This window comes from Mercenaria mercenaria, chromosome 17 (assembly GCF_021730395.1).
Source record: "Mercenaria mercenaria strain notata chromosome 17, MADL_Memer_1, whole genome shotgun sequence".
Classification (NCBI taxonomy): Eukaryota; Metazoa; Mollusca; class Bivalvia; order Venerida; family Veneridae; genus Mercenaria; species Mercenaria mercenaria.
Genome location: NC_069377.1, coordinates 22,896,090 through 22,921,129, shown reverse-complemented (window position 1 = coordinate 22,921,129; position 25,040 = coordinate 22,896,090). Strand labels below are relative to the sequence as shown.

The following is a 25,040-nucleotide window of genomic DNA, read 5'->3' as shown; positions in this document are numbered from 1 at the left end:
TTAGAAGGCCTTACCTTTGTTTCATAGTTAGACTACTTTAATCAATATTTTTTTCTGTCCTATCTAAATCCCTTTGCGTTTGTAACGTTTCACGATACCTTAGCAGAAGACATGTATGTACATTTAGTTACAAATATTTGAAAAAAAAAATGTATTTTGTTTTCATTACAATGTTGCAAATTTTCTTACTAGTTTAAAGGTTGAATCAAGTTTATTTTTCTTTATTATTATTTTGTTATATCTACTATTGCATTGTTTCCTTTGTTTTCTGAGAATATGAAAGTTTTCATCTCTACCATTACTGGTGTAATTAAAAGTAAGGGTGGCTTAACTTCTACATTTTTTTGGTCTATCTACTCGCAAAGCAGGGCTGTTTAACAGTTCAAATCGAGAGTCTGTTTTTAGTTTATGTTAATTAATGAGGTGTTGTGTTTGATCAGTCAGATATTATCCGTATTACCCCCTCATATTTTTCACTGTAGGTGATATCACCTTGTACATCTATTTGATTAGTGTGCATTAATTTCTAATTTCTCGCGTAAAACGGGATTAAAATTAGTTGATATAAATTTTAGCTCGATTATGATGTATACTTTAAGCTTATTTGAACCTTTGCTGAATCCACGTCCAAGAAAAACATCACTGGTGTCATTTAAGAAGCTGTGCTCGTGACCCCAGTGGTGCTCTAAACAGAGACTCACGGGTGGAGCGGCCGACACCTTAACCATAAAACCGCCGATTCTCCATGGCATGTAATGGCATGGAAAATGCAGTCGTTCTTTATTTTTCGTATATTGTATTTCTCGATTAAAATAACGTTACTTAACGAAAATTTTATAACAAATAAAAAAAATGAAATGAAACTTTATGTCGTGAGCGTCTTTATAACGTCACAAGACGCCTAACGTCATTTTCGTATACGCGCGTCTATTTCCTGTGTTGAGATTTAAATATGTATATGTTGTAAATTGCATATTTCAAAATAACTAATCATGAAATTAAAAGAAATAAGTTTTATTTTGCGAGAAAAGGGACTATCCCTCATTATTTCAACACTGCGCTTATTTCTAACGTTAAGCTTGCATTTTGAATCCATTTTATCTTTGTAATGTTTCTGGATACTTTAACGGTAAATTTACAATTAACATTAATATTATAAATCAAGCTATATATCAATTTATTGTATATTCAAAGATATTTGGTTTTGCTGATTTTCGTTATAATCTTGATCACAATGTTTTAGTTTTTCTCGCCTTCGATGCCTAGCGTAATTAAAAGAAAGATTAACTTGACTTTTTATTATTTTTTAATAGCAGCAACTGTTGTTCCACATTGCTCATAATTCAAACGGTAATCTGTCTTTATATAACTTACGGAACAATTATAAGTACATGAGATGCGATCCTTAGCACTGGGCCTTTCCGCATCAAATTATTGAACAACGTTTCGTTTTGAAAACGATTAAAGCCATAAGTTCAGTTTCGTACAATTACATGTATTTTGCTGACTTTAATCTGGTCTCGTTTCAGGTACGTACGTCAGTATCCTACCATTGCCTACAATAAACGCTGGTCAAGTTTGTCTGAATTCAGACTCTGTATCAACATGTAACACTGGGAAATATTTAGATATCTTTAACGCTCGCAAAAAACAGTGACACTTCAGAAGACACTTTCTAGTCAAGGTTAGGAGGTCACGTAAGCAAAATATTAAAACTGCATAAGTTTCAAAGCAAAAATTATGCATATTAGTTATAGATGAAGTTTAACGTACTTTGAAAAGTTACAAAGTTTATGTTTTCTTTTTGTTATTGTAAAAGACATTTATTTCACAACGCACCATTGTATTATGCCTAATCAATGCGATGGGCGGTATCTCATGCCGACCTCTTAGACAGGGCATTCTTTGGGAGAGCCCCACCTATCAATGAATCAGATAAAAAGAACAGTTTTGATTAATTTTCTCCCGTTTTTGTAGTCACTTTGTACCGCTTCAGGATACCTTTACAGTTAATTTACAATTAACACATTGATCTAATTAATTAGGCTACGGTTCTAGTAAAGCATATTTGAAAATACTTTGTAGTGTTCCATTTCCTTACAATCTTGTCGGTATTTAGTATGTTTTTACCTCAACAAAGACTAATGTAATTAAAAGAAATACTTGCTCGATATTTTATTATTTTGTTCTATCTACACCCTTGAGCAGCAGCTGCTATGTATATCACAGAGCTGTTCAAATTAAGATTCTATACATTCCTCATTATTTCAACGTTGCTCATATTTCCAACAGTAAACTGACTTTAGATTTTTATATAAGTAGGAGGAATTCATAATTGACCGTGTTTTTGTTTCCTTTGAATATTATCATATATATAAATACAAATATATAAGTATATATAAGTATACAAAATGGATGGGTCAAAATTTATTATATAACTGATTTTAATTGCCGTTATTATTTTTCGTGAAAATATAAAACTTGTTTAAACACAAGTGCAAAATACAACATGTACAGTATGGATTTTTATTGGTTTTTTTCACTATCATAACTGAGAAGTTTTAATAAAATCAGATAAAATTAGAGCAGAAACGAGTTAAGATTTATAGCCACATGCTACAAGCTCATCGAACACGGAACAGCAAAACAAATAAAACATGCACAAAATACATGAGGGTACGTCATAGGTAGGGTCTGAAGCATAATTTTGCTAGTTTGTTTGTTATTAAGGTAAAAATCAAAAGCGATCTCAATTTGACTATATTTACATATGCGCTCACAATAATATTTAAAAGTACAAATTTGACGGTATAATTAAATTATATATACTGATAATTATAGAAGTATTTAAAATGCGTTCTCGAATGTTTTAAAGTTGCGTTGAAAAGTTCAACAGTCTATAATTATTAACAAACAACACTAATTGGACATTAAATAGCATTTACATTAACTCTGTAGAGTTTGAGGTATTACTCAGAAGTAAGACCAAAATTGATTTCATTTCTGTATTAAAAAAATTATTGAGAGAAACAACGAATCTTTGCAATATATGTTTTTTTCCATAATATTTTCTCGTTTCAGTTATTTTTCCGAAAGCCACAGAATAAGCCACAATATTTTCAAATCCTACTGATATATCTTTAGATACCTGTATGCTGAAGCGGATCTGGAACTTGGCTCGTATTACACGTGCGTGCGCGTGCTCTATGCCTGGCGGCGGGTGCTATAGGTGGAACGAGTTGTCTATAAAAGGTAACCACGTAAACCGTATGTTAGAAGTACCTATACATTATAGAGTGTATACAGACGGCTGGCTTTCTCTGAATTACCCTCAAGGCATTGTGTACGTTCAAAGAAGCAGGAAGGAAAAAACATAACGCTTGATTGGTAAGTTTATTGTTTATTCGTTTGCCATAAACCCAACTTATTACTTTGATTATGTTAATGTAATGTTTGAGTAGCATACCGATGAATCATAAATGAGAAGTATTTATCCATTTAATAGTTTCGAAATGAGAAAGTTTTGAAGTTGATTGTTGCTGTAATACGATGAAAATGCTTCATATTAATATAAAGAATATTTAGTGCAGGTGTACTCTCAACATTTAGTTATTGTGTTTCTGTCGCAAAGCTTACAAATAATGCAAATTAATCTCATTATTCTAAGGTAAAAGCGTAATATTTGATAAGTAACATTGTTATCGCTATATTATCATGCCATGAGAATGATTACTTTCTTGTTAAGTCATTATGTTCGTTTTTATATGTATATCAGTTTTACAGAGACTCAATTTTCTCAAATGTTATATACATGTACTCATATTTGCATGCAATAAGTGTGTCAGGTGTATTGGAATTTTCACGGCCGTTCTTTGGGGGGAAAAAACAAAGTTCGTTTTATTATTAGCATCAGTAGACTTGTAACTTAAAAACCTTTAATGAGAACAGTTTCAAGAAGTATTTTACCTTTGCTGATTACTAAGCTTGTTTATATTTGCTTATTCTGCATCTTAGAAGACATAAAAAATTATTATCGTTTCTGCTATGCAGTGAAATTCCTTTGCCAACATTTCTAGGCGATCATCCAAATCTACCTGTAACTTTCAAGACTTATAATTACATCTCGTACAGTAGATTCTTTGAGAGATACGAAACTATGCATGAGTCATGCGGCCCGCCTTCTCATCTTTTATATCTATCAATCGTAGCATCTTAGATTACGAAACGTAAACAAAAATGATACAGAAAGATTTTTTGCATGAAAACAAGTAGTCTTGCTACTAACTATAGATATTCTATTTAAAGTTATTTTCATTCTGTTTTTTTTATTACTTACTTTTTTTCGCACTAACTTTCTCATGTAAATGCCCCCTTACTTTGAATATCTTTAATTGAGCAACAAAGGGTTATAGTTGCAGCCACAGAAGCTATAATAGCCTATTTACAGAGTAGATAAATTTGTTTTTATAAAAATAATCTTCCTAGCTACTTCCCAATTTACTATCTCAGCATAGCGTGACATTATTTGACATATTCTAGAATAGTCTTTGGTATTTTCACTGATACAAACATAGAATCTGAATTTTGGACAGGGAAGAAGCATAGGAGGATAAAACATAGATCTAAATATAGACTAGCCACTAGACTGATAATAATATATTTCTACATTTTTCTACTTTTTGTCAACTTCAATTCCATAGAGACAAAAGCCAGTCTATTTTAGAGATTTTAACAGAGGAATGATGTAAAAATTATCGATATTGGACATAGTATACAGACTGGCTCAGTTCAATATATATTCAATCATAAAAATGTAAAAAGATATATCATAGTCTAGGAGCTAGTCTAAAATTATGATATTAGACATAGGATATAGACTGGCTTAGTTCACTTCATTCAATCATAAAAATTTAAAAAGATATATCATAGTCTAGGAGCTAGTCTAATCTAGATACAGAGCAAATAATGTAGAACATACGGTCTCCTTGAGATAACTGATCAAAAATCATTAATTTAGTTTCTGTTCTATGTGCAAACATTGTAGTAGTCTCAACACAATTTTTTTTAATTGTCAATTATCAAATAATTATAGGCTACTTTTTATGCGTTTATGCTAGCCTGTCTCCTGGATTTTCAAGAAATCCCAGTGTTGTTTATACCCATAGAAACGCTCAAGAAATAACATTCAGTTATCTAATTTGCATTTCATAGCAGCTGAAATGAACGGTTTGCTTCCAACTGATTCCAGAAAATCAAAATAAATGTCAGGATATCGAGTATTTCAACATATAAATAGAACGGCCAAAACGACCCGCCCATGATAAATTTCATTCGCGTTCTTATAAAAGTACAGTTCTTTGCTATTATTTAAAATATCGTTTAATCCAGTTTGATCCAGTGGAAAATCTTATTGTCGCGTGAATTCAGTTTTAATCTTTACCGTCAGAAAAATTGATTTTGTCTCTAATTTAAGGCTCTTTTTGAAATGTTGGTGTCCAGTTTTAAAAGAATACTTTGAACGACGCCATTCTGTTCATATCTTGTTGTGAATGACTTTAGATTACACGTAGAATACCGTGGAAAGGGCTATCCTTGGTACCACTTCACCAACGCTGAATTTTACAAAAATAAATGCTGTTTTTCTTTCCATTCAAAATATATATAGTGAATGTAAATGGTTTCATATGACGTAATATTACATCATATTCAGTTTGTTAATATTGTATTGTATATCATGCAAGTCGTCCAGTAAAATTCTTATTTTGTACATTAACTTCATGATTAAGAAAGACAGTTGTTTATAAATGTTTATATACGTAACACCTGTTCAGCCTATCAAAGTGAAACTAAATAATAAGCAACTAGATTGTAGATATTCGAATTGTACAGCAGGAATTAAACGTTACACACATAGTTGTAGTTTGAGAGTTTGTATTCAGATGTGTTATTCATAGGAGATAACTTCTGAAAATTTACAAATCATGTACAATTATTCCCCTTTTCTTCTCAAAACATGGATATTCAGAGCCTGTGCTGAGGTAGTAAAAAAATAGATAAAAAGAAGTAATGTTAAATATCTAAACAAAATAAAATGATTATAAAATCGGTAATTTGGCTAGTAAATAGATTACAGAATTGAATCTGGTCAGATATTTTCTGATAATATAAATAAGGTCGTATGCATTATTATACGTAAAAAAAACTATAAAAGAATTTCATATATGTCATTAGAATTATAAAAACAGTAATTGCTACCGTAATAAAAAGAAATAAATCTATATATTAAGACATTTTAAATCAATCTACTTATGGTAAAACTAACTTTGATACATTCTTCCAGTCCCAGTTTAATATTGACGGTTTATTTGTAGCAAACACGATTATTGTTAATAATTATAACATCGCTGAAAATGACAGTAATAGTTTGAAGGACTTTGGTCTATTTTAAGGAAAACCCATATACTTCATTTCAATATTTTGGGCAGTCAACCACACTTCAACGGAAATGCTTCATTCTTGTTTAAATGTAAACGTGATGATCAAAAGACATAAAGAATTCCTAAAAAATCCGTAAAATTGTAACACTTTGCAGAACATTTATACTCATTACGTTGTCATGTTGGTATACGGCCAGCTCTGAAATTAATTCCTAGCTGACTTATGTAGAACATGAAAAAAAAAAAAAACAGTTAAAATGTATGCAACTTAATAAGTACAGATCTTTTGAAACCTGATATGAAACAACAGAGATATGATATTTATCCTACACTAATCATCTTGCTCATCCAAGCATCGAGGTTCATCAGTACTTACATACAGGTTACTACAAAGTAAGTTACGATAACATCAGAAATGTATGACCAAACATGTTTGCTTTCATTGTCTACCTGCTGATGTTTTCTAAGATATCCATCCAGACATAGATGTTTAGTTTAATGCATTGAACACGAGAGATAAAACCGATAATCTAATTCGCGTGAATGAAAAGGACTTTAAAAGACGGAAAATTTATCTATTATTACTAGGTCATCTCACATTGTTCTGTACATACGCGGCGATAAATTAGGACGACTACACATTCGAGGAAAGATAGGCAAGTCCAATATTTTTTCAGATGGGAAAGGGAGTAAACTGTGTCACAGAGTTAAAAAAAATGAGTTGCTGTACTTTTATGGTTACGGGGGTATAACACCCTGTCACTACACAAATACAATGGGAAACATTAGTCAGTTACTTCCCCTGATTATGTCCAAGTAGATTGGTCCTGCCTCTGTTTTTATCGTTGACTTCTTTATAAGTTTCAAAAGCAATATCTATACTAAATTTCATTTGATTGGAAAATGATTAAGGACAGGTTTTCTTTTAGTGGTCCTCTGCTAAATTTAGGTTTGATTAATCATTTTTATTTGGAAACCTAAACATAAAAAGCGTATTTATTTTGACCAGCCGCAACATCTTGGATAAAGATTATAACGAAAAAGTCAGAGGAATCCAACTGAAAGGGACCAATGTAATATTTGGTTATCCTTGTGCTTTATCATACAACTATTCAAGGGAAGTAACAAGCTAATGTTCCTCATTGACTTGAGAGTAGATACACTGTACTCTCATTCATGCGATGCTTCGTAAGGTGCAATCATCCGCGTATAAACCCTAGCTTTGACGATAATTGATAACAATATTTCATTCCCTTTAGTGGCGAGAAGTTTTGTTATCATATTTAATTCAATCAGTTTAATTAGTAAATTCAAAGTCATTTCTAAAATGCATATGTTTAGTTCTTTTCTAAATAAAGTGGTAAATTATAGAACCAATGAAATATATGGGTATGTTTGTTTAAAATTATAAAGAAAGATATAGCATTAATCATAGAATATCTAAATAATTGTATGTAGGACTATAATCAACGAATTCAGATGAAAATGTTATATTTCCACAATCACTTGAAGTCAAAACGCTGTTTCAGTTTGCCTCGGTATCGAGTTCCAGATTTGAAAATTCTGCAAAAAGTCTGCAAATATGCTGCAAAAATGAAATTTGTTAGGCTTAAACATTTTGCATTCTAAATATCGGAAGCATTCAGAACTTACGGCGTGTCTAAACAAAATCAATTGTAGCTTGTTTGAAGTGTGGATACAAATTTTGCAGAATAAAACCTCACGTATCCATGGAAACGATATGTTTGGAATGTCTAGATACCTATTATATGCATTTACCTATGTTGTTGTTTTGTTGTCTGGTAATTAAAAAAAATATTTTGCTAAAAATCAGGTCATTTTCTCACAAGGTGTGAAGTATTCCAGTTATTTATTTACTCATCTTTTACCAGCGTGATAGCTCGAATGTTTTATAGGTAACAACTTTACTCTTCCGATAAAACCAGATAATGATTAGCAGGACTATTTTTAGAAGCGGATGTGAATTGCCTTGAGAGTGTTTACTTTCGAAAGAAGTTCGGCTGGTAGTAGATTCCATGAATTGTTTCTGAGATGTGTCATGCAATCACTTCTGGTTCTAAGAACTAACTGTAACAATGATACTTAATAACGGGAAAGTCAAGCTAATGCAGATGATAGTAACTGTCAAGTACAATTTATAGGATAAACATAATGTAAACAATATAAAGGATTCTAAACTTTAGTCAGTAATTGCTTTAAAGTTAAACTGATTTGAATAAATCATAAATACAATTTCTGGTTATATCTTAAAAGAAAAACTTAGTTACTTTTATTAACAGCAATGTATGGGTGTACAATATGCAACAAGTTATATTGTAGAATAACAGGTGTGCGTGTTTTATGGGCAATTTTCACTGATGGATTAAGTATATTAAATTTTCACCTAATGTAATGATATAAATTTTGAAAAGCATTTGTTTTATTATTTGATGGGTGGCCTTCTTATTTTCGTTAATTATAACTCTAGCTGATACTTTATCTATATTAGTTTGATAGGATATAACTGAAAATTTTACTTTTGACTTCATTTCAGTTTATCATTACATGCATCCTGATTTTATTTGTTTGCGTTCATAAATTTTGTTTCGTAAGTTTGTTAACTATCATATGTTTGCCTTTTCAGTCTAGCATATATTATAATATTACTAAAATGTGCTTTAATGTCAAATATATCCTTACCTTGCTATTTGCAATTCAAACATAAAAAGTACATTGCAAATACACATACACATTGTGAATCAATAATAGTAATTTCTAAATGTTTACAGGTTATTCATTTTGAAGATATCCACCTATATAGGTGGAAAAACTTACTAATATAACAAAGGAGCTGACGGGTGTGATTTTATCTAGGACTGTTTCATTCAATACTTTCCAAAGATGCAAGCGGGAACAAATCGAGTACAGAAAGTTGGCATTGCCTATGAAGTGGAGAAAAAGATGGAACAAGTATGGCACGATTAATGTTTTCAAGTATATTTTGCGTGCTGGTTGCCGTAAAATAGAATGATGTGATCGTTGGTTCCGCATACATCGGGTATATCCGACTCGTGTTCCGTGAAGACGAATTTTGTTCTAAATTTTAACAATATATATGTTTTCGTCTTCATTTACCTAGTCTACTTATGATATCTATTTGGTTTCACATTTGATAAAAAAATGGCATTATCCTTTCCATTGATAAATTATGTTTTTCCCGGAACACAGAACATGAAATCGCTATGTTAGAAAAAATATCATTTCTAATGAATTTACGGCAACCAGCAATTTATTGTTCATACAAATTTAAACTTAACTACTCTACAAATTTCAGGTATTTAAGAGTATCTTGACAATGGCTGAAAAAACACGTGCTACGAAAATTGGCATCGGCTATGAAGTCGAGCAAAAAATGGAACAAGTAATTAAGAATGACAGTTTTGCAAATTGCTAAATGTTGCTTGTTCAAGTCATGTTTCGCTTTGCACAGATGCTGCCATTTTCGTATTTGGAACAATATGAAACCCACAGCTTTTGACCCTAAGACCCGACTCCAAAACTTTACAAACACGCTAACTGCTTCCTTATTCAAAACGGTTTTCCAGTACTTTAAATTGTTCCAGATCTAATTTAGTCTAACCATGAGTGGCGAAAAATTGAGAGCCGCTAAGACGGGAATCGGCTATATAGTCGATCAAAAACTGGAACATGTAAGGTTCAGTTAAGAAATGGTTTTGCAAGCTATGCTAGTGCAAATGATATATGTAGCGGCTGAAATGGATATATCTAACTGTTTAACGGAGAAAACAATAAGTTTTCAATCTGTACAATCGTCTTTGTATTTTGTGATACTAAAACTTTAATACAAAGTTGTGCCTATGAGAGGTGAATCCAAAACGAATGTGATTATCCATCATAAAGTCGACAACCAAAGGTTTATTACGTCTTAACTATCCAACACATTTTTACTGCTTTTTTTCAGTAAAATAACAATTCTAATGATACATGTCATGTAATTTTTCTAATTAGAAAGAAATTTTACATTTTAAGGAAATTTTAAAGTCTCATGTTCAAAATTTGCGACATATCTGTGATATTTCATATGGAGAAAAACTTTTTTGTTTCATTTTGGGGAATATTGATGATTTTTCGTTATGATAAACTAACGATTATTATCATTTCTGCCGAAAAATGATTACTGATATTCAAACATAATTTCCTGCGCTCTATGGCTTACAGCTTTCAGTTTTGCTGGAGTTTCAGCTTGATTTGTTATAGTTTGGTTCATACTAACAATTAAAAAGCTGTTTTGTTGCAAATCATTTCTGATTTAAAGGACAGAGTTATTCTCAAATATTTTACCGTTAAATCTCGCTATGTTTACTTTTTTAGCTTTAAAAATGTAAGGTTTTTTAAGTATCAAACTTGTATACGTTTTCGTTTCTTTTTAGGGGTTCTTTGTACTATATTTTGTGAGCTATAGTATTAATTAAAGAGGTTCAAAAACTACTTTCGTCCGCTTATTTTATTTGTTTTTATTTTCATTCAAATAGTTAAAACAGACATCTGTTTACAGAAATAGTTGATCCAAAAGCGAAAACGTAATTTAGTTGAGTTTTAATATATATATTTAGAACGAGTGTCTGTGGTCCGTAGATCTATGGCTCCTATTTTCAAAGTTGTGTTAAACACGCTTTCATTCAACATCAAATTCAACGATTAACACAATTTTCGGAGAATTAATAGTTTCAGTAGTGTATATGTAAAACTCGTTTTTTTTTATCTAACATGTCAAATACTGGTAGCGGTGAAATTTTACAGAAAATCATATTGTTTCGATGTTATGTTATTTCCTTGTTACTTGCAGCAGTTGCCTTTAAATGGGGTGCTAATGTTTTTGAATGTCTTTTTCTATGTTGTCAAAGTTATTGTTCAAATCCCAGTCTTAAAGTCTTGAAGAATCTTGTGCAAATGCATATTGTCCATAATTATACTAGCACATCTATTATATAAATGATATCTGTTGTGTTATCTGCTAAAGTCATACAGTGGGCTAGAAAGAGAATGGAATTCATGTATATTTTTTACAGAAATTGCAGTAAATTGGAATATTGCACACGTTTGCTAATTCAAAGGATCGTTTATGTTACGTAGCAGTTTGAACACGACAGTTTCTCATTTCAATTATTTACTTTTGATTTATTTTCTGATACAAAAGGAAATATGTATATTAATGTAGGAATGCTTTTAGAATTTTTCATTTTTTGAGTAACCGGCGCATTGATTCTTTAATTTATGCTATAGATTTCAGATTAAAAACATTAGTGTGCGACACTTACTTACATATTCTAGAAACAATGTCAGAACAATATGTGATCTTGATGAGTCAAAAACATGTTTAATATTTCTTTTTTAATAGTTATATTTTGAGGTCAAAACTCAGTAGCAGTTTACATAAAGTAGACCTACTCCAATACATAACAACTCAATAAATTTTTTTTGCATTATTGATTTAGTTGTAATTTCATAAATTCTATCATATGCTTTGTTCTTTTCTTGTAAAAATATTTCATTATCATCTGACGATTGTTTGATAAATGCATTGCATGAGCGTTCAACCTTTTTGTAGAATTATGACCGCGAGGAGGCAGCTGGAACACCCAAGGCTGTCAAGGAGTGGATGAATGCCATATGCCAGGGAGAACATGATCCTATTGTAAGTAGACCTGACTGTAAAATGTTTATTAACCTCGAGAATATAACTTTTGCTGAATTTCATTCCTCTCGAATTTAAACTTTTCGCGAAAAATTGAACAGAATTGTCAAACCTGATATATCCCAATTCATGTTCAGTTTCTATACGCCTCGCGAATTCAACATTTTATAAATATACTAGAAAGAACAAACCGTAACAAATTCGCGAAAAAAGTTCATGCGAATTTGAAGTGTTTTACAGTAACGAAATAGCATCTTCATTTTATCTAGTATGATTTATTCCCTCCAAACCTTAACCAATTCTAAATATAAACCTTATATCTCTCTGTCTCTGAATTATTCAAGGTACGCTCAATGATTCCTCAACACGTCTTATGATAGAATTATTCTATTAACTTCAATCACATAACCACTAAAACATAATTTTCCAATCTAAGAACCCACCCTTGCACCAGTGTATGTTTGGACAATGAAGCCCCTGTCTATGGTACTATGCAGCCTTGGTTTCACTCTACCCTTAACTAGTACGAAGAATATATTTCTTATTCACTCAATTGAAAAAATATATATATATATTCCAATGTTTCTCCTGTCATCCATGTATCCTGTTTTAGTATCTTGTTAATTTCTATACATTATATTAGCCCATAGACGCGGACTGGAAAGCTTTCAACACACACTTAAGAGACGGTGTTATGATATGCAAGTAAGTATAACTGTTTAAAGTACCGTAAAGTCTTTAATATTAATGATTATATATGTATAGTTAATGTTTTAATGTTTGCTAATTTCGCGTTTTTTAACCTATCATTTTTGCTAATTCTCGTGACAATTTCAAATATTTTCGGATTATACGAGAATTAAACCTTCGGTATTAACCTTTTTTGTAATTCGCGGAATTTAAGTTATACAAATGTATTTTTGATTCAATAGTATTTTTATCGGGGATTTTGCTTTCTTAATTGGAGCTTCTAAAATATTTCAAAACACTCAAGCTTTGTTTTGTATCAAACATTAGATATCAGAAGTACCCATTTTCATATTTTTTGCTTTTTCTCCTTGAATTCCCACATGTGAAGTCCATTAAAAGCGGTGCATTTAACACTATTTGGCGGTGTTTTAACAACTCCTTGAATGTGTATCAAACGCTATCAGTGTTTCATCTAAACGGCAGAAAAAAGGGTTTTCACTCAGATGTAAATTTCAATTTATATGCACTTAACAATTTCTTAACACAACACCTGTTTATATTGAAACCTGCTAGAAATGTTAAAGATAATTATAGGTACCGCACAGTATTATGGTGATGCTATTTTTAGCTGTTTCATTATGTAAATTTTTAGATATCACAGATGAGCTTCAAAAATATAACATAATAAACTATTTAAAGGCGAAGTGTATTTGAACAAAATTGCTTGCGTTTTCTGTTAAAATGATCGTTTCAATTTGAGAAGTGTCCAATTCAAGTAACTTTCTTTGTCTTTGTAGCAATTAGAAAATAAAAGACAAAATTCAGTGGAGCGAAAACAAAATTATTGGCATGAGAATCGAACTCGTGACGAAACTAAAATGCTCTTCAATCGTTACACTATGCGCGTTACCCCTTGGCAACCGAGGAATTACTGCTTGCATTGTAAAAGTTGTATATGGCTCTTACGTTATTATTTCATTAACACCATAATACTGTAAGAATCCTGTAGGCATGCGTTTTAAATAAGATATTATCAAAAAAAAAAAAAAAAAAAAAAAAAAAATGAATAAAAATTTCAATATAATCAAATTATATGCCATTATATGCTATTATTCATTTCATGACCTCAACACAATTGTATAAAGTTACAAAAATGCACATGACTGTCAAAATATTATTAACCAGAAAATTTCATTACAAATCTGGACCATCATGAAAAAGAAAAGAAACAAAATATCAAAAAAAAAAAAGAACATTTGGCAAAAATTCAATATCGTACACACACTTTCTTGCTAAAAAAGTGTATTCTTGTTTTAAAGAAATATTCGGAGGGCGTGAAATGGTTTGAATTGTATCGTCACCAAATTTAATTGTGTTTGCATTTCGATAAGTTATTTGCCTATGACTGTTTCTAACGTTAGGGTTAGTGTTCAAAATGGGCACTGTAGAAGATATTCTTAATACATCGAGTGTTGAGTTAGAAAATTTGTTAAGTGTATATTTAGCAAAAGATACAGAAAATGTATGCTTGGTAAAATATTTGTTAACATAAGTGATGAATAAAAATCATGTCTGTGTTTTAATTCACTCAATTCTCAAAACCCTGGATGTTCGTTTAGATACTAGTGTAGAATGCATTTTAGCTTTGTTACATCTGTAGCAATGTGAACAGGTAGATGAGGTCAGTTGTGCCGAAGATGTGGTATATTTACAGTATAACTTGCATTAAGAGAGACTATCTCGATATATATTGCTTTTAAGTTAATATATTCATGTATGTGCACTTTGCGATTAAGACATAACATGTTTTTCTGTTCATTAGCCAAAGGAAAATTATTGCCGATTTTTGCCAAATAAAAATGTGTGAGTGCTTTTGTTGGTAAAAAGTGTCCCTAAACACAAATGGTCCACCAATACTTTATCATTTGTTCTTTAATCATTAAAAAGGGAACTGTAGAAGGGGTCTCTTAATGCAAGTGGTCTCTTACAAGCCGTGATCTCTCAGTCAAATTTGATTCTATTGTAATGATACGTTTTGTTTTAATAATAAAGAGGATATTATATGAGTGTGTTTTTATATTGAATCTATTCAAATGAATTCAATGTGGAAAAACACAAATATAATATTCATTTTATCACATTGAAGCTTTTTCTGCTGAAGTATCACATTTCTTCAGTTTTTTACAGAGTCGGTTCGACCAACGTTTACTATACTTAGTTATAAACGACGTCAATGTTGTGCTAAAGAATATGTAATAGCTTTATTTCACCCCCACGGCGTCAAACATGTGATAAATGAATATCTGACGCGATGTCGGTATTTGATATGAAGTAAGACAGAAATGATTCTATGCTGAAACTTACGTTTTATTTTCATTCTCTTCTTTCTTCGATGTGACGAAAACAGGTACATGAAATAGTTTATTGACCAGTTCGTTTTTATTCTGGTCCGGAGCGTTCGCCATTAACACGAAACAATTAATTTCACGACTTCGTAATGATGGCACTTTAACAACAAATAATTCGTGGCATGTCGGTCAATATGCAATTTATGGAGTCTGTGTAACCTCAGCTTCGCTTTGGTGTTGTTAACCCGTCTGGTATGACTGCACAGTCCATAGATTTTCATCATGACCCTGATGCCATTTTTATATGTAATTGATCACAATGGACCACACCTCCCTGTTCACAAAGTTTACCAGTGTTCAATAAAGTTTTGCATCTTTTACATAGAATTTCTGAAATGCATCATTGACAACAAACCTTTATTAAGAAAAAAAAACGTGTTCGTTAACAAAGACCTCTTGATGTAAAGCTCCTTTGAACATTGGTTCATATTATTCAGAAATATATAACTTTTTACTATTGAGGTTTAACACATTGCCAACTTGCAAAATCTGCATAGGAAACACCCTCCGATAAACTTTGTTATCCCTGCTGCATTAAATACAAGATGCATTCTATGTGAGAAATGACTTAAATACTTACCACAAAAAAAATTGGTAAAACTTACACATTTATCATAAAAGAGATGATACAACTTAAATTACCATAAAACGAGAGGACTTATATACTTTTATGCACTCCAGGTGAACCCGATTCACTGGGGAGACAGCCGATGGATAGCAAATACATGTAGGTTGATTTTTAAACACCCAGTATTACTCAGAATTTAGACATATCTCTCCTAATCGATTTTTTTTTCAAAACCAGTCTAGATAAAGTTTTAGTAAACCATCCCTATATCTTACTCTTTACTAACTATATTGTACTGCTCAGTCAATGCTTTATGCATATGTTAACCTTGTCAATATCTCTTTGTTCTTACCATATATCATTGCGGAGATTTTTATTCACGTATCGTTCTATTTTTATTTTTGTTTTGGTTTTATATGTAATATCTTTTGGTCTCAGTATAGCTATACGTTTTAAATTTATCCTAAAATTTACCTTTTTAACAATGCTAACTAGATTGCAGTATCTCGAATTAAAGTTTCCGCAAATCATATAGTACTATTTCTTTTGTTTGAAATTGTTCGTATGTAGCCTGCGTGTAGTGTTCATTTACATGATATATAAATAGTATTCAGCATATCACGAAAGCTGAAATGAGTTTTATATCATATATGTTGGTAACTAAAGCATATAGGGTTCGCTGCTGAAAGTATTTTTCAGACTAGTTCAGCCAGCACAGGATGTAGTAGGAGTACATATCCAATCCCCATAGCAAAGAATAAATATGTGTTTGGCTTATTGTGAAAACAAGTTGGTTTGTATGTTAGGTACAAATATGCTGGCGTCAACAATGGTTTGTAGTATAAGTAAAATGTATGTAGAAGTATTTACATGAACTGGAATAAGAAATGGGCGATAAAATTAAATTTGAAAACAAATAGTAATGTGATAAATGTTGTAAAGTTACAACTCATGTGTTCATGTAATTTTCTTGTTTAAAATGAGTGTCAACTGTAAATTGTAGATTGATAAACAAGTTGTTGAAAGCTGATGGTAAAAGCCCGATACAGTTCCAGAAGAAAGTAATGTCACCATTTGTTGCAATGACAAATATCGAGAACTTTAATAATGGATGTGTGAACTATGGTTTGGCTAAAGAATTTACCTTCCAATCAGGAGATTTATGGGAGTTAAGAAAAGGCGGATTCTTCAATGTATTAAATTGTCTCCACAGCTTAGGGTTTGTTGTAAGTATTCGTTGGCATTTGAACAGTGCCTTTGCACATTATCTTTCTTTGATAGTAGTATGTTGCACGAGTTTATTTCTTCTTTACTTTTATTTTTCTTTTAATATTTGTTGTATCAGTTCGCACTGTATATATTGTGTAGATACATTACTTTTTCTTTAGTCTTCTTTCCATATTTAGTTTACTTTAAAGCTTTTTCCTTCTTTTGTTTTAATATTTTACGCATGAAATGTACACATATATGCGATTGTAGTATTAGGTACATGGGCACATATATTTTTTCTTTAGAATGATATTCACTAGCTTTTAACAAGCTACCTTTTATGTCTTTTTGCATGCTACGTGATATTTTGGCAGCGTAAACAAGACGGAAAATGAGGAATGAATTAGTAACTATCTTGGCTTTAGCGGTAGATACATCTTTATGAAACAGTAGTATTTGATTGTTTCAAACCTACATGTAAATTTGCCACATTTTTAGAAGCATTTCTACATAGACTGGTCAACAAAACTATGTTTTAAATATTGTTCAAAAATGTAGAAAGCAAAGCAGTTCTTAAAATCTTTATGGATTTTTGTCTGTAACAAAGATATTTAAGCCAAAAATTTCAGTTGATGCATTGTACAATTAAAAAAGGTTAGATAAATATTCAACCCCGCAAAAGAAAATCAACAGAAGCATGAATCAATACTGAGAACATACAGTCTTTGTATAGTCAAACTTCAGCTTTCTACTGTATAACATATTGGATGATATATGAAATACCAAGAAAAATTATATTCTTCTAAAAGATTCGTTCTTTTTCCCAACAGAATTGAACACCAAACGCAGCGTCTTATATTCTTACATCAATGTGACCTTTTCATTGAACTCTTCATTTAAGTCAAAGTTCGAAATAGTCTTCTTCTGTTCTTGTTTACGTATATCTATAAGCCTTAAATCATGGCGAATACGTGCGTGCCAACAGCTACAATCGAGGTATGGGTCATTTCAAGAAATTGCACGACCTTTTCCCTTATGGTCACGTTAATATTTTATCCTATAGGCTAACGAGAAAAAAATTAAACCAACATACACTGGGGAAATACAGAAGACTATTGACAGAACATAAGTCAGGTGTCATTTTAGATGATTTGTGTTTCACCGTTGTCATGCTGTACTGTAAAATATTAATTTTCGTCAACTTCGTGTTTCTTTTTTAATTTCACGAAAATAGGTACTTGTTCAAACTCATTTTTATTTGCTATTGTTGGAAATATTACAGCTATCGCCAAAATTATACCTCGCGTTTTTAAACTATTTTGCGAAATTGCAGGCACGCAAAACTATCTCATGTAACGGTACTGCAACAATATACGGTGGGGGGAGGGGGGGGGGGGGGCTTTAGATATTTTCTTAACAGCATACCCTGGAACAATTTGCGTATACAGTTCACGTATAATAGTTTTCTAAATATTTTGATAAAATGATAACATCGCATCCAGCTACAGCCAGGATTACTTTCAATTCAAGAAAACATAGACTATTCATATAATTCGACGGAAATGGAAAGGAACAACACATTGGTGCTGGCCGGTAACTGGTACTCTGCTCATGACAGCCAGTGCCGCCTGCCAAATTCAGATTATTAAATCCGGTTTTATTTTTTATCATTTTATTATTTTTTATTATTTACTTTATTTTTGCAACAATTATATGAAATCATCAACCGTTTATCCTGCATGAATATCTTAGATTTAATATTGCAAAAGTGCAGTGTGTCTCAAAACATTTTCGTAAAAAAACTTGTAATAAAGCGTTTTACAATTTCATCATAATATTAAGGGAAAATTGCCATAACCAGTTTATAATATCTAACTTTGTGAAAACCGTTTCCATAAAAATAATTTGTCGCAGAAGTATCTTTAAATCAATATTAAACTTCAAAATTCAGTCTAACTTACCATGTTAAAATTAGTAAGATATTGTCTCAGAACGTGATATCGGTAGCCCTGCTGAAGTAGTTTATTGACATACATTGAAGTCTAAAATTGGCAAGCTTATTAAACGATAAGTACCTGCTTTGGTAAGTGACGCAAGTTTGAAATAATTGAGATTAAAATCATCTCATTCTTAAAACTATTTTGTATTCAATCTGATAATTTATCATATAAGATGTAAATCCAAAAACGATGCTATTGTGTAACAGTTAAACGCTCCTTATAACGTATAAAACAATGTACAACAAACAAACAAACAAATATTTGTGACTGTACCTGTAAAATAAGCAAATTGACTGATGTAAATGGCAAAATCAAGGCATGGGTAATTGTACTTCGTCAACATATGTGAACTACTAACCTCAGGATGAAGCTAAACATGCTTTAAACCATCGATGTAGTAGATAATGAATAAAGCTTTTTTTTCGTGTAAATGTTGAATGTCTATATTAGATGCTTATAATTTTATGTTTCTTTTGATTTTAACATAAATATTGAATTTGAATAGGTAAGAAATATTTATAGAAACACTTAGAAAGTAGACTCAAAGCCATGGAGTCACGAACTTGGTAAAGTGTAAATGTATTTACTTTAGACAGTGTAAATTAATTCAAAGACCTTTTCATTTCTTTGTTCGTTATTGTCATCTTAAATGTATAATGTTTTGGAGCTTTTTGTTTAAATTCGTTATAATAATTAGCTGTACATATGACATCAAGGGAAAAAAAGTACTGTAACTTGCTCTAATAATTCAAATTTCACGTTTATATTAGTTTTTAGTTTTAGCTTTGTGATATTGACTGTTCAGAAAAATTTGTTGTTCTTCAGGCAAACACAAAGAACTTTAAACCAACATACGAGGGGCACATATCGAAGGTCGTTGATCGGGAATAAGTCACGTGTCCATTCAGATCATGTGACATTCACCTTTCACGTGGCATCTTCATGTACTGTTCAACTTACATTAAACGCATTATTGAACACTCTAATTGATTCGGAACGCAGCCACATGGTTTCTATATCAAAACTGTTCCGAGTTATGAATGTTGTACAAAAGACATTTGAAATACATTTTACAAGTGCTTAATGTTTTTCACTTAACTTAGCACCAAACATGATGTAATTCTCAAAATTTCAGTTGATCATGATACAATAAGATGTAAACAGTACAAAGATAAAAATCTCTTTCTATAAACGCCATTGATACTTTTAGCTCTAGCTTTCTCTGCCTTGTCAAACAAACTTGCTTAAGAAAAATAAAGTATTCATTTTGTTTAACCTTGTTTGTCTTAAGAATATATTTTCTCTGTTTGTTTTTTCTTGTGAAAAGTTTTAAAACTGGTTTGTTTTCGTTCCCCAAAATTTTAATTTAATACAGTACAGGAAAAATGATCCGGCTCTGAAAAATACCATATAAGAGTTTAACATATAAATCAATCCTCATTGTTGAAAGGCAAAGTTTCACTTGCGTTATCTGGTTTATTTCTATGTTGTTTTTTTTTTTTTTTTGGTTGTTATGATTAACTTTCATGATTATTCTAAAACTCTTTAGACCTTTTCCCGAAAATATAAACCAGTAAAAATATGTATATACAACATACATGTACAAGTATGTCTACAATGCGCATATATGTATAACCAATTATTCTGACTGTGTAAATTGCACCATGTTACTGTAAAAGTGTGTTATAGCTTTTGCTTATATCCCCACGTTACCAACGTTTCCGACGCTTTGGATGAGTAACTCAGAGATGACGTAGGAATAATAAGGTACGATCTCGTTCGAATATATTAATAGGTCACTAGAAATGAAAAAAAAAAAAAAATGAAAAAAAAAAAGCACTTTGAAATGTGTTACGCATTTCATATATACCATTTTTGTAACATCTTTTACGTATTTAGTAAGAAAAACAATAATTTTATAGCATGTGGAAATCAGTTAGAACAACAAGAAAAAACATGCATTTATGATATGTTTGGATAAAAAAAATGAAAGTAGAAAAGAAAATTTGCTGTAAACGAAGCATGATACACTGTAGATCACTATTTATTGGCGAGCATCTTATTTTGACTAAATTTTGCGGAGTTAATTCAGGGCTCGAAAATATAAAGTTGATGAAGGCATCCAAATAACACTTAACCGGAAGTATCTACAATTTTTCTACTTTTAAAACAGGTATTCGTTTGCCATGACATTAATATTTCAGATATTTTGGGTACTTAACAGACATTACTATTCTACTTAAAACAGATAATTGAAATGTTCACCTTTGTATAATTTATTTATGTTTAAAAATTAATGTAGTTTGATCCGAACTTACGGCGAGTGTACTAATAATTACATTAAAGATGTAAAATCAACTTGTAACTGAGCACACTGGTTTGTTTATCATACGTGTGCACTAGTGAAACAGTACAAAAACACATCGACATATGTTCAGCTGGTATTTCAAACCTAGTGTACATTATCCTCTATATTTACTTATTTATTTATTGTCTTCATTATGTACAACAAAATACAAAGCGCTAGTTGTTCGAGTCACTGTAGCAATTAAAACAGTTTTCACAAATCTGTCAAATAAATGCACAGGGTTAAAACAGGGTAACACAACGTTAATTACAGTCGGTTATTGTTAAAGTGATGGTTTTGCAGTCGTTTTATTTGTTAGATATATCAAGTTAACGGTTGTTGGAAGCATTTCTCTAAAAACGTGTTCGATTTGTAAAATTTGTGAGTTTGCCGCAGCGCGAATTCATTGTCCCCGGAAATATAAAAATCCCCATAAAATTCAGCTGTTTTCGCAAAATACTGTACTCGCGAGTTTAAGGTGGTGTACAGTATATCAAGAATTATGTATGTGTTCTAGTGATTGTATCAGTCATAACCGTTTGTGTTGTTTATGCTTTATTTCAATACATTATATTTTTATAGTATTTTAAAAGCTTCATTTACACAATACACCCTTTTCTTGTATATAAAATGTAGACTTGTAATACTTATCTGTATTTCGTAAACACATCTTATTTAATTACTTTATTGCAATGTGTAGTTACATTTTAAACGTGTAATAACCTTGATTTATTTATTTTTCTTCAGGCAAACTCAAATGGCTATATGCCAGCGTACACTGGGGAAATATCAAAGACCGTTGACAGGGAATAAGTCACGTGCCTATTTGATCATGTGAACTTCATTTTTCACGTGACATCATCATTTATTGTTCAACTTCATTGTTAACGCATTAAATATTTAAGTGAATTTATAAGAGGACAGATTCTGCAGCAGACCAAGTGGTTTTTAAATATACATCAACCATTAATCCCGGGAAATAGTTGATGTATAAAGGTCTTTTCGAAAACAAGTGCACTTTTTTAAAATTTCTGTCTTTCTTTGGTACCAATATCGGTATATTTTACGCGTAACTTTTTTCAAGATGTAAACAATTCTGTGATGTTCTGTATAGCATTCAAATGTGTTTCCCTAGAAGCCGCTGTTTCTAAATTGCTCTCCTTCACTAGCTTTCTCTCTTTATCAACCGATCTGTCATGTAAATTGAATTGCTTATAAAAATAAATTATTCATTTCGTTATTAAGTATTCTTTATATTTTCTGCTCCTCTGCACGTTGCTCTTAAAACGCCGGAACCATGAGGGTTAAGGTACAGGACTTGTAATGGTACTCGGCAATGTCCGTGCAATGACGTATTTTTAGTATGATTTTTCGGCATCCTTCAGCTGTAACTCAAAATTGTTCTTCATAACAATCGGAATATGCCGGAATCGCATCCCGAAAATAACCGAACGGAAAATGCTATTTGTCATTTCGGGTTCAGTTACCTTAAAAGCCTTTACACTATACGGCTACGCAAAGACAGTTGAAACTCGTTATCTCGGACTCGCTTTTCTAAAAATTCCGGCTATCTCGAAGTCCAGACTTGAAAACATGTGCACAAAATACCATTTTATGTCAAATTTCGGTTATCCCGAACGTTCTTTCCCTTTGAATTGGAGGTAACGAGCTTCAAATATACTATATTTAATCACTGTTTACATTTTAAACTAGTTCAGGCTAAAGAGATTCTAGAGACTGTAACAAATATGTTACTATATTCCGTATTCCCCGTGTAACATACAGATTATTATACGTTTCTCTACAGCCATATAAGGCAAACCAGCCCCTTTACCGTATAAAAGCATTGAACTTTTGTAGAGAACTACACATGGAACATTTTTGTAATTCTTTTGGAAATCCGGTTGATGGTTTAAGGCAAGATGATATTTGATATTCTGTCTTGTTTCGAAAACACATAGCTACCAGGGCCCAGTTGTTCGAAACTTTAACAGGCGGTTAACCTAACGGTCGGTTAACTTTTAGAGTTACATTTCGACATTTTAGAAGACTTAGTGAAACCTATTATAATTTAAGAATTATGAACACTAAAATGTCTTTACAGTAGAATTAAAACATCTTACTAGTGGTTCCCATCATGCTTTATATTTTGAATCAAAATTTAACAGGCCGTTAGTTTAACAGCCGGTTAAAGTTTCGAACAACTGGGCCCAGAGCTATATTTGCTATAAACATTGGTCTGATTTGGATATAGTTTCAGGCAAACTATTTCTTGAAGATGTAATTCTACTTAGAATGTTCCAGCTATGCCGATTAGTCAAAGTGCATGACCGACAGGATACATGTCCCCTTTTCCTGTATGTATATAGTGGAAACTTCAAAACTCCTCTCCAAATGCTGTCATGGTTTCGAAAGAATTTCACACAAAATATTACTAATTGACAAGTGATATCTTAACAAGTGTTCAAATTATTTCGAACTATAATAAACACGACAGCTAAAGGACATGGTCATTGTTCTGTATATGAATAATTGAAACATACCTTTCTTGTGTGACCCACTCAAAACGTTTTTAAAGTAGCATGATTTATCGAGAAAGACCTTATAGACGGGCAGATGTTTTATAGCTATGTAGAAAAGCTTGAAGGTTTGCCAGAGATATTTTTGGATGACTGTACCAAAACCGTTACGCGATTAAAAAGTTTGAAATGAGTTTAAATCAGTCAACTACTTTACCGGACCATGTCAAAAGGCCTTTACAATATAGATTCATCATGCTATTTTTCTAAGCTTAGAGAATTCAGTATTCGTGCAACCTGGTGTGATAAACCTTTCAATCAGTAACAATTAATCATTCAGAAGATACTTTCCATGTGTTTTCAATGTATAAATAACAATTTTTCTAACTCCAAATTTTCGTTTTTCCTCTTACATTAGTGTATCTCTGTCAAGTGTTGATATAATTTCAGTATAAACGGCAACTATATTTGATTAACATTTTATAAATGATATGTTCAGATAAGATAAAATGACTATTAAATATTTTGCCTAATTACTTTACTGAAATATGTCAATGTTTGACAGAGATAACAGCAAATACACATTGAAGCGTTGAATATACAATTGCTGCTGTTAATGCTCGATTGATGTAGAAATTATGAGATAGTATCGTCCACCAATCGGATATGAGGACATGTTAAACGACCGGGAGGAACATCCCCCATAGCTTAGAGGTTCTATATTGCATTGGTTCAAATCAACTAGGAAACTGTACTCTTCATTTTAAATAACCAAAGTCTTTAATCAATTTTGTTTGTTTTGGGTTTAACGCCGTTTTTCAACAGTATTCAGTTATGTAACGGCGTGTAGTTAACCTCATCAATCAGAGGTGGAGGACGAATGATTTCAGACACAATGTCTTTTATCAAATCGTCATGGAAAACATACGCCTCGCCCAGGGCTCGAACTCACGACCCCGAGATCCGTAGATCTGCGCTCTCCCTATTGTGCTTAGCGGGTGGGCTCTTTAATTAATCGAGGTTCCGTATAGTGTGCTAACTTCACGTCAAAGCTTAAAGTCGGAGAAAGCGTGCATTTTTCATCAAAACCTAAAACTACCAACATTCTTCTGAAGGAACCACCCATGCGGGAAACCCGGTGACAAC

At 31.6% G+C, this 25,040-nt stretch overlaps 1 protein-coding gene across 7 annotated transcripts; it reads left to right on the top strand.

Moving 5' to 3' along the window:
- Positions 1-3,234: 3,234 nt before the first annotated feature.
- Positions 3,235-22,615, top strand: LOC123535642 (transgelin-3-like). 7 transcript variants are annotated; one of them, XM_045318383.2, is made up of 7 exons: positions 3,235-3,387; positions 9,772-9,858; positions 12,067-12,153; positions 12,797-12,858; positions 16,823-17,045; positions 18,092-18,162; positions 22,123-22,615. In XM_045318383.2, exons 2-6 carry the CDS (start codon positions 9,793-9,795, stop codon positions 18,155-18,157), a joined length of 504 nt encoding a protein of 167 aa, XP_045174318.1. In that variant the 5' UTR covers positions 3,235-3,387; positions 9,772-9,792; the 3' UTR covers positions 18,158-18,162; positions 22,123-22,615. The 7 variants fall into 7 exon arrangements, with proteins under 7 accessions (XP_045174318.1, XP_045174316.1, XP_045174315.1 ...); XM_045318380.2 differs by lacking the exon at positions 9,772-9,858 and adding an exon at positions 9,227-9,407 and having other exon boundaries at positions 3,244-3,387; positions 18,092-18,157; XM_045318378.2 differs by lacking the exon at positions 9,772-9,858 and adding an exon at positions 9,227-9,407 and having other exon boundaries at positions 3,244-3,387.
- The last annotated feature ends 2,425 nt before the right edge of the window (positions 22,616-25,040 follow it).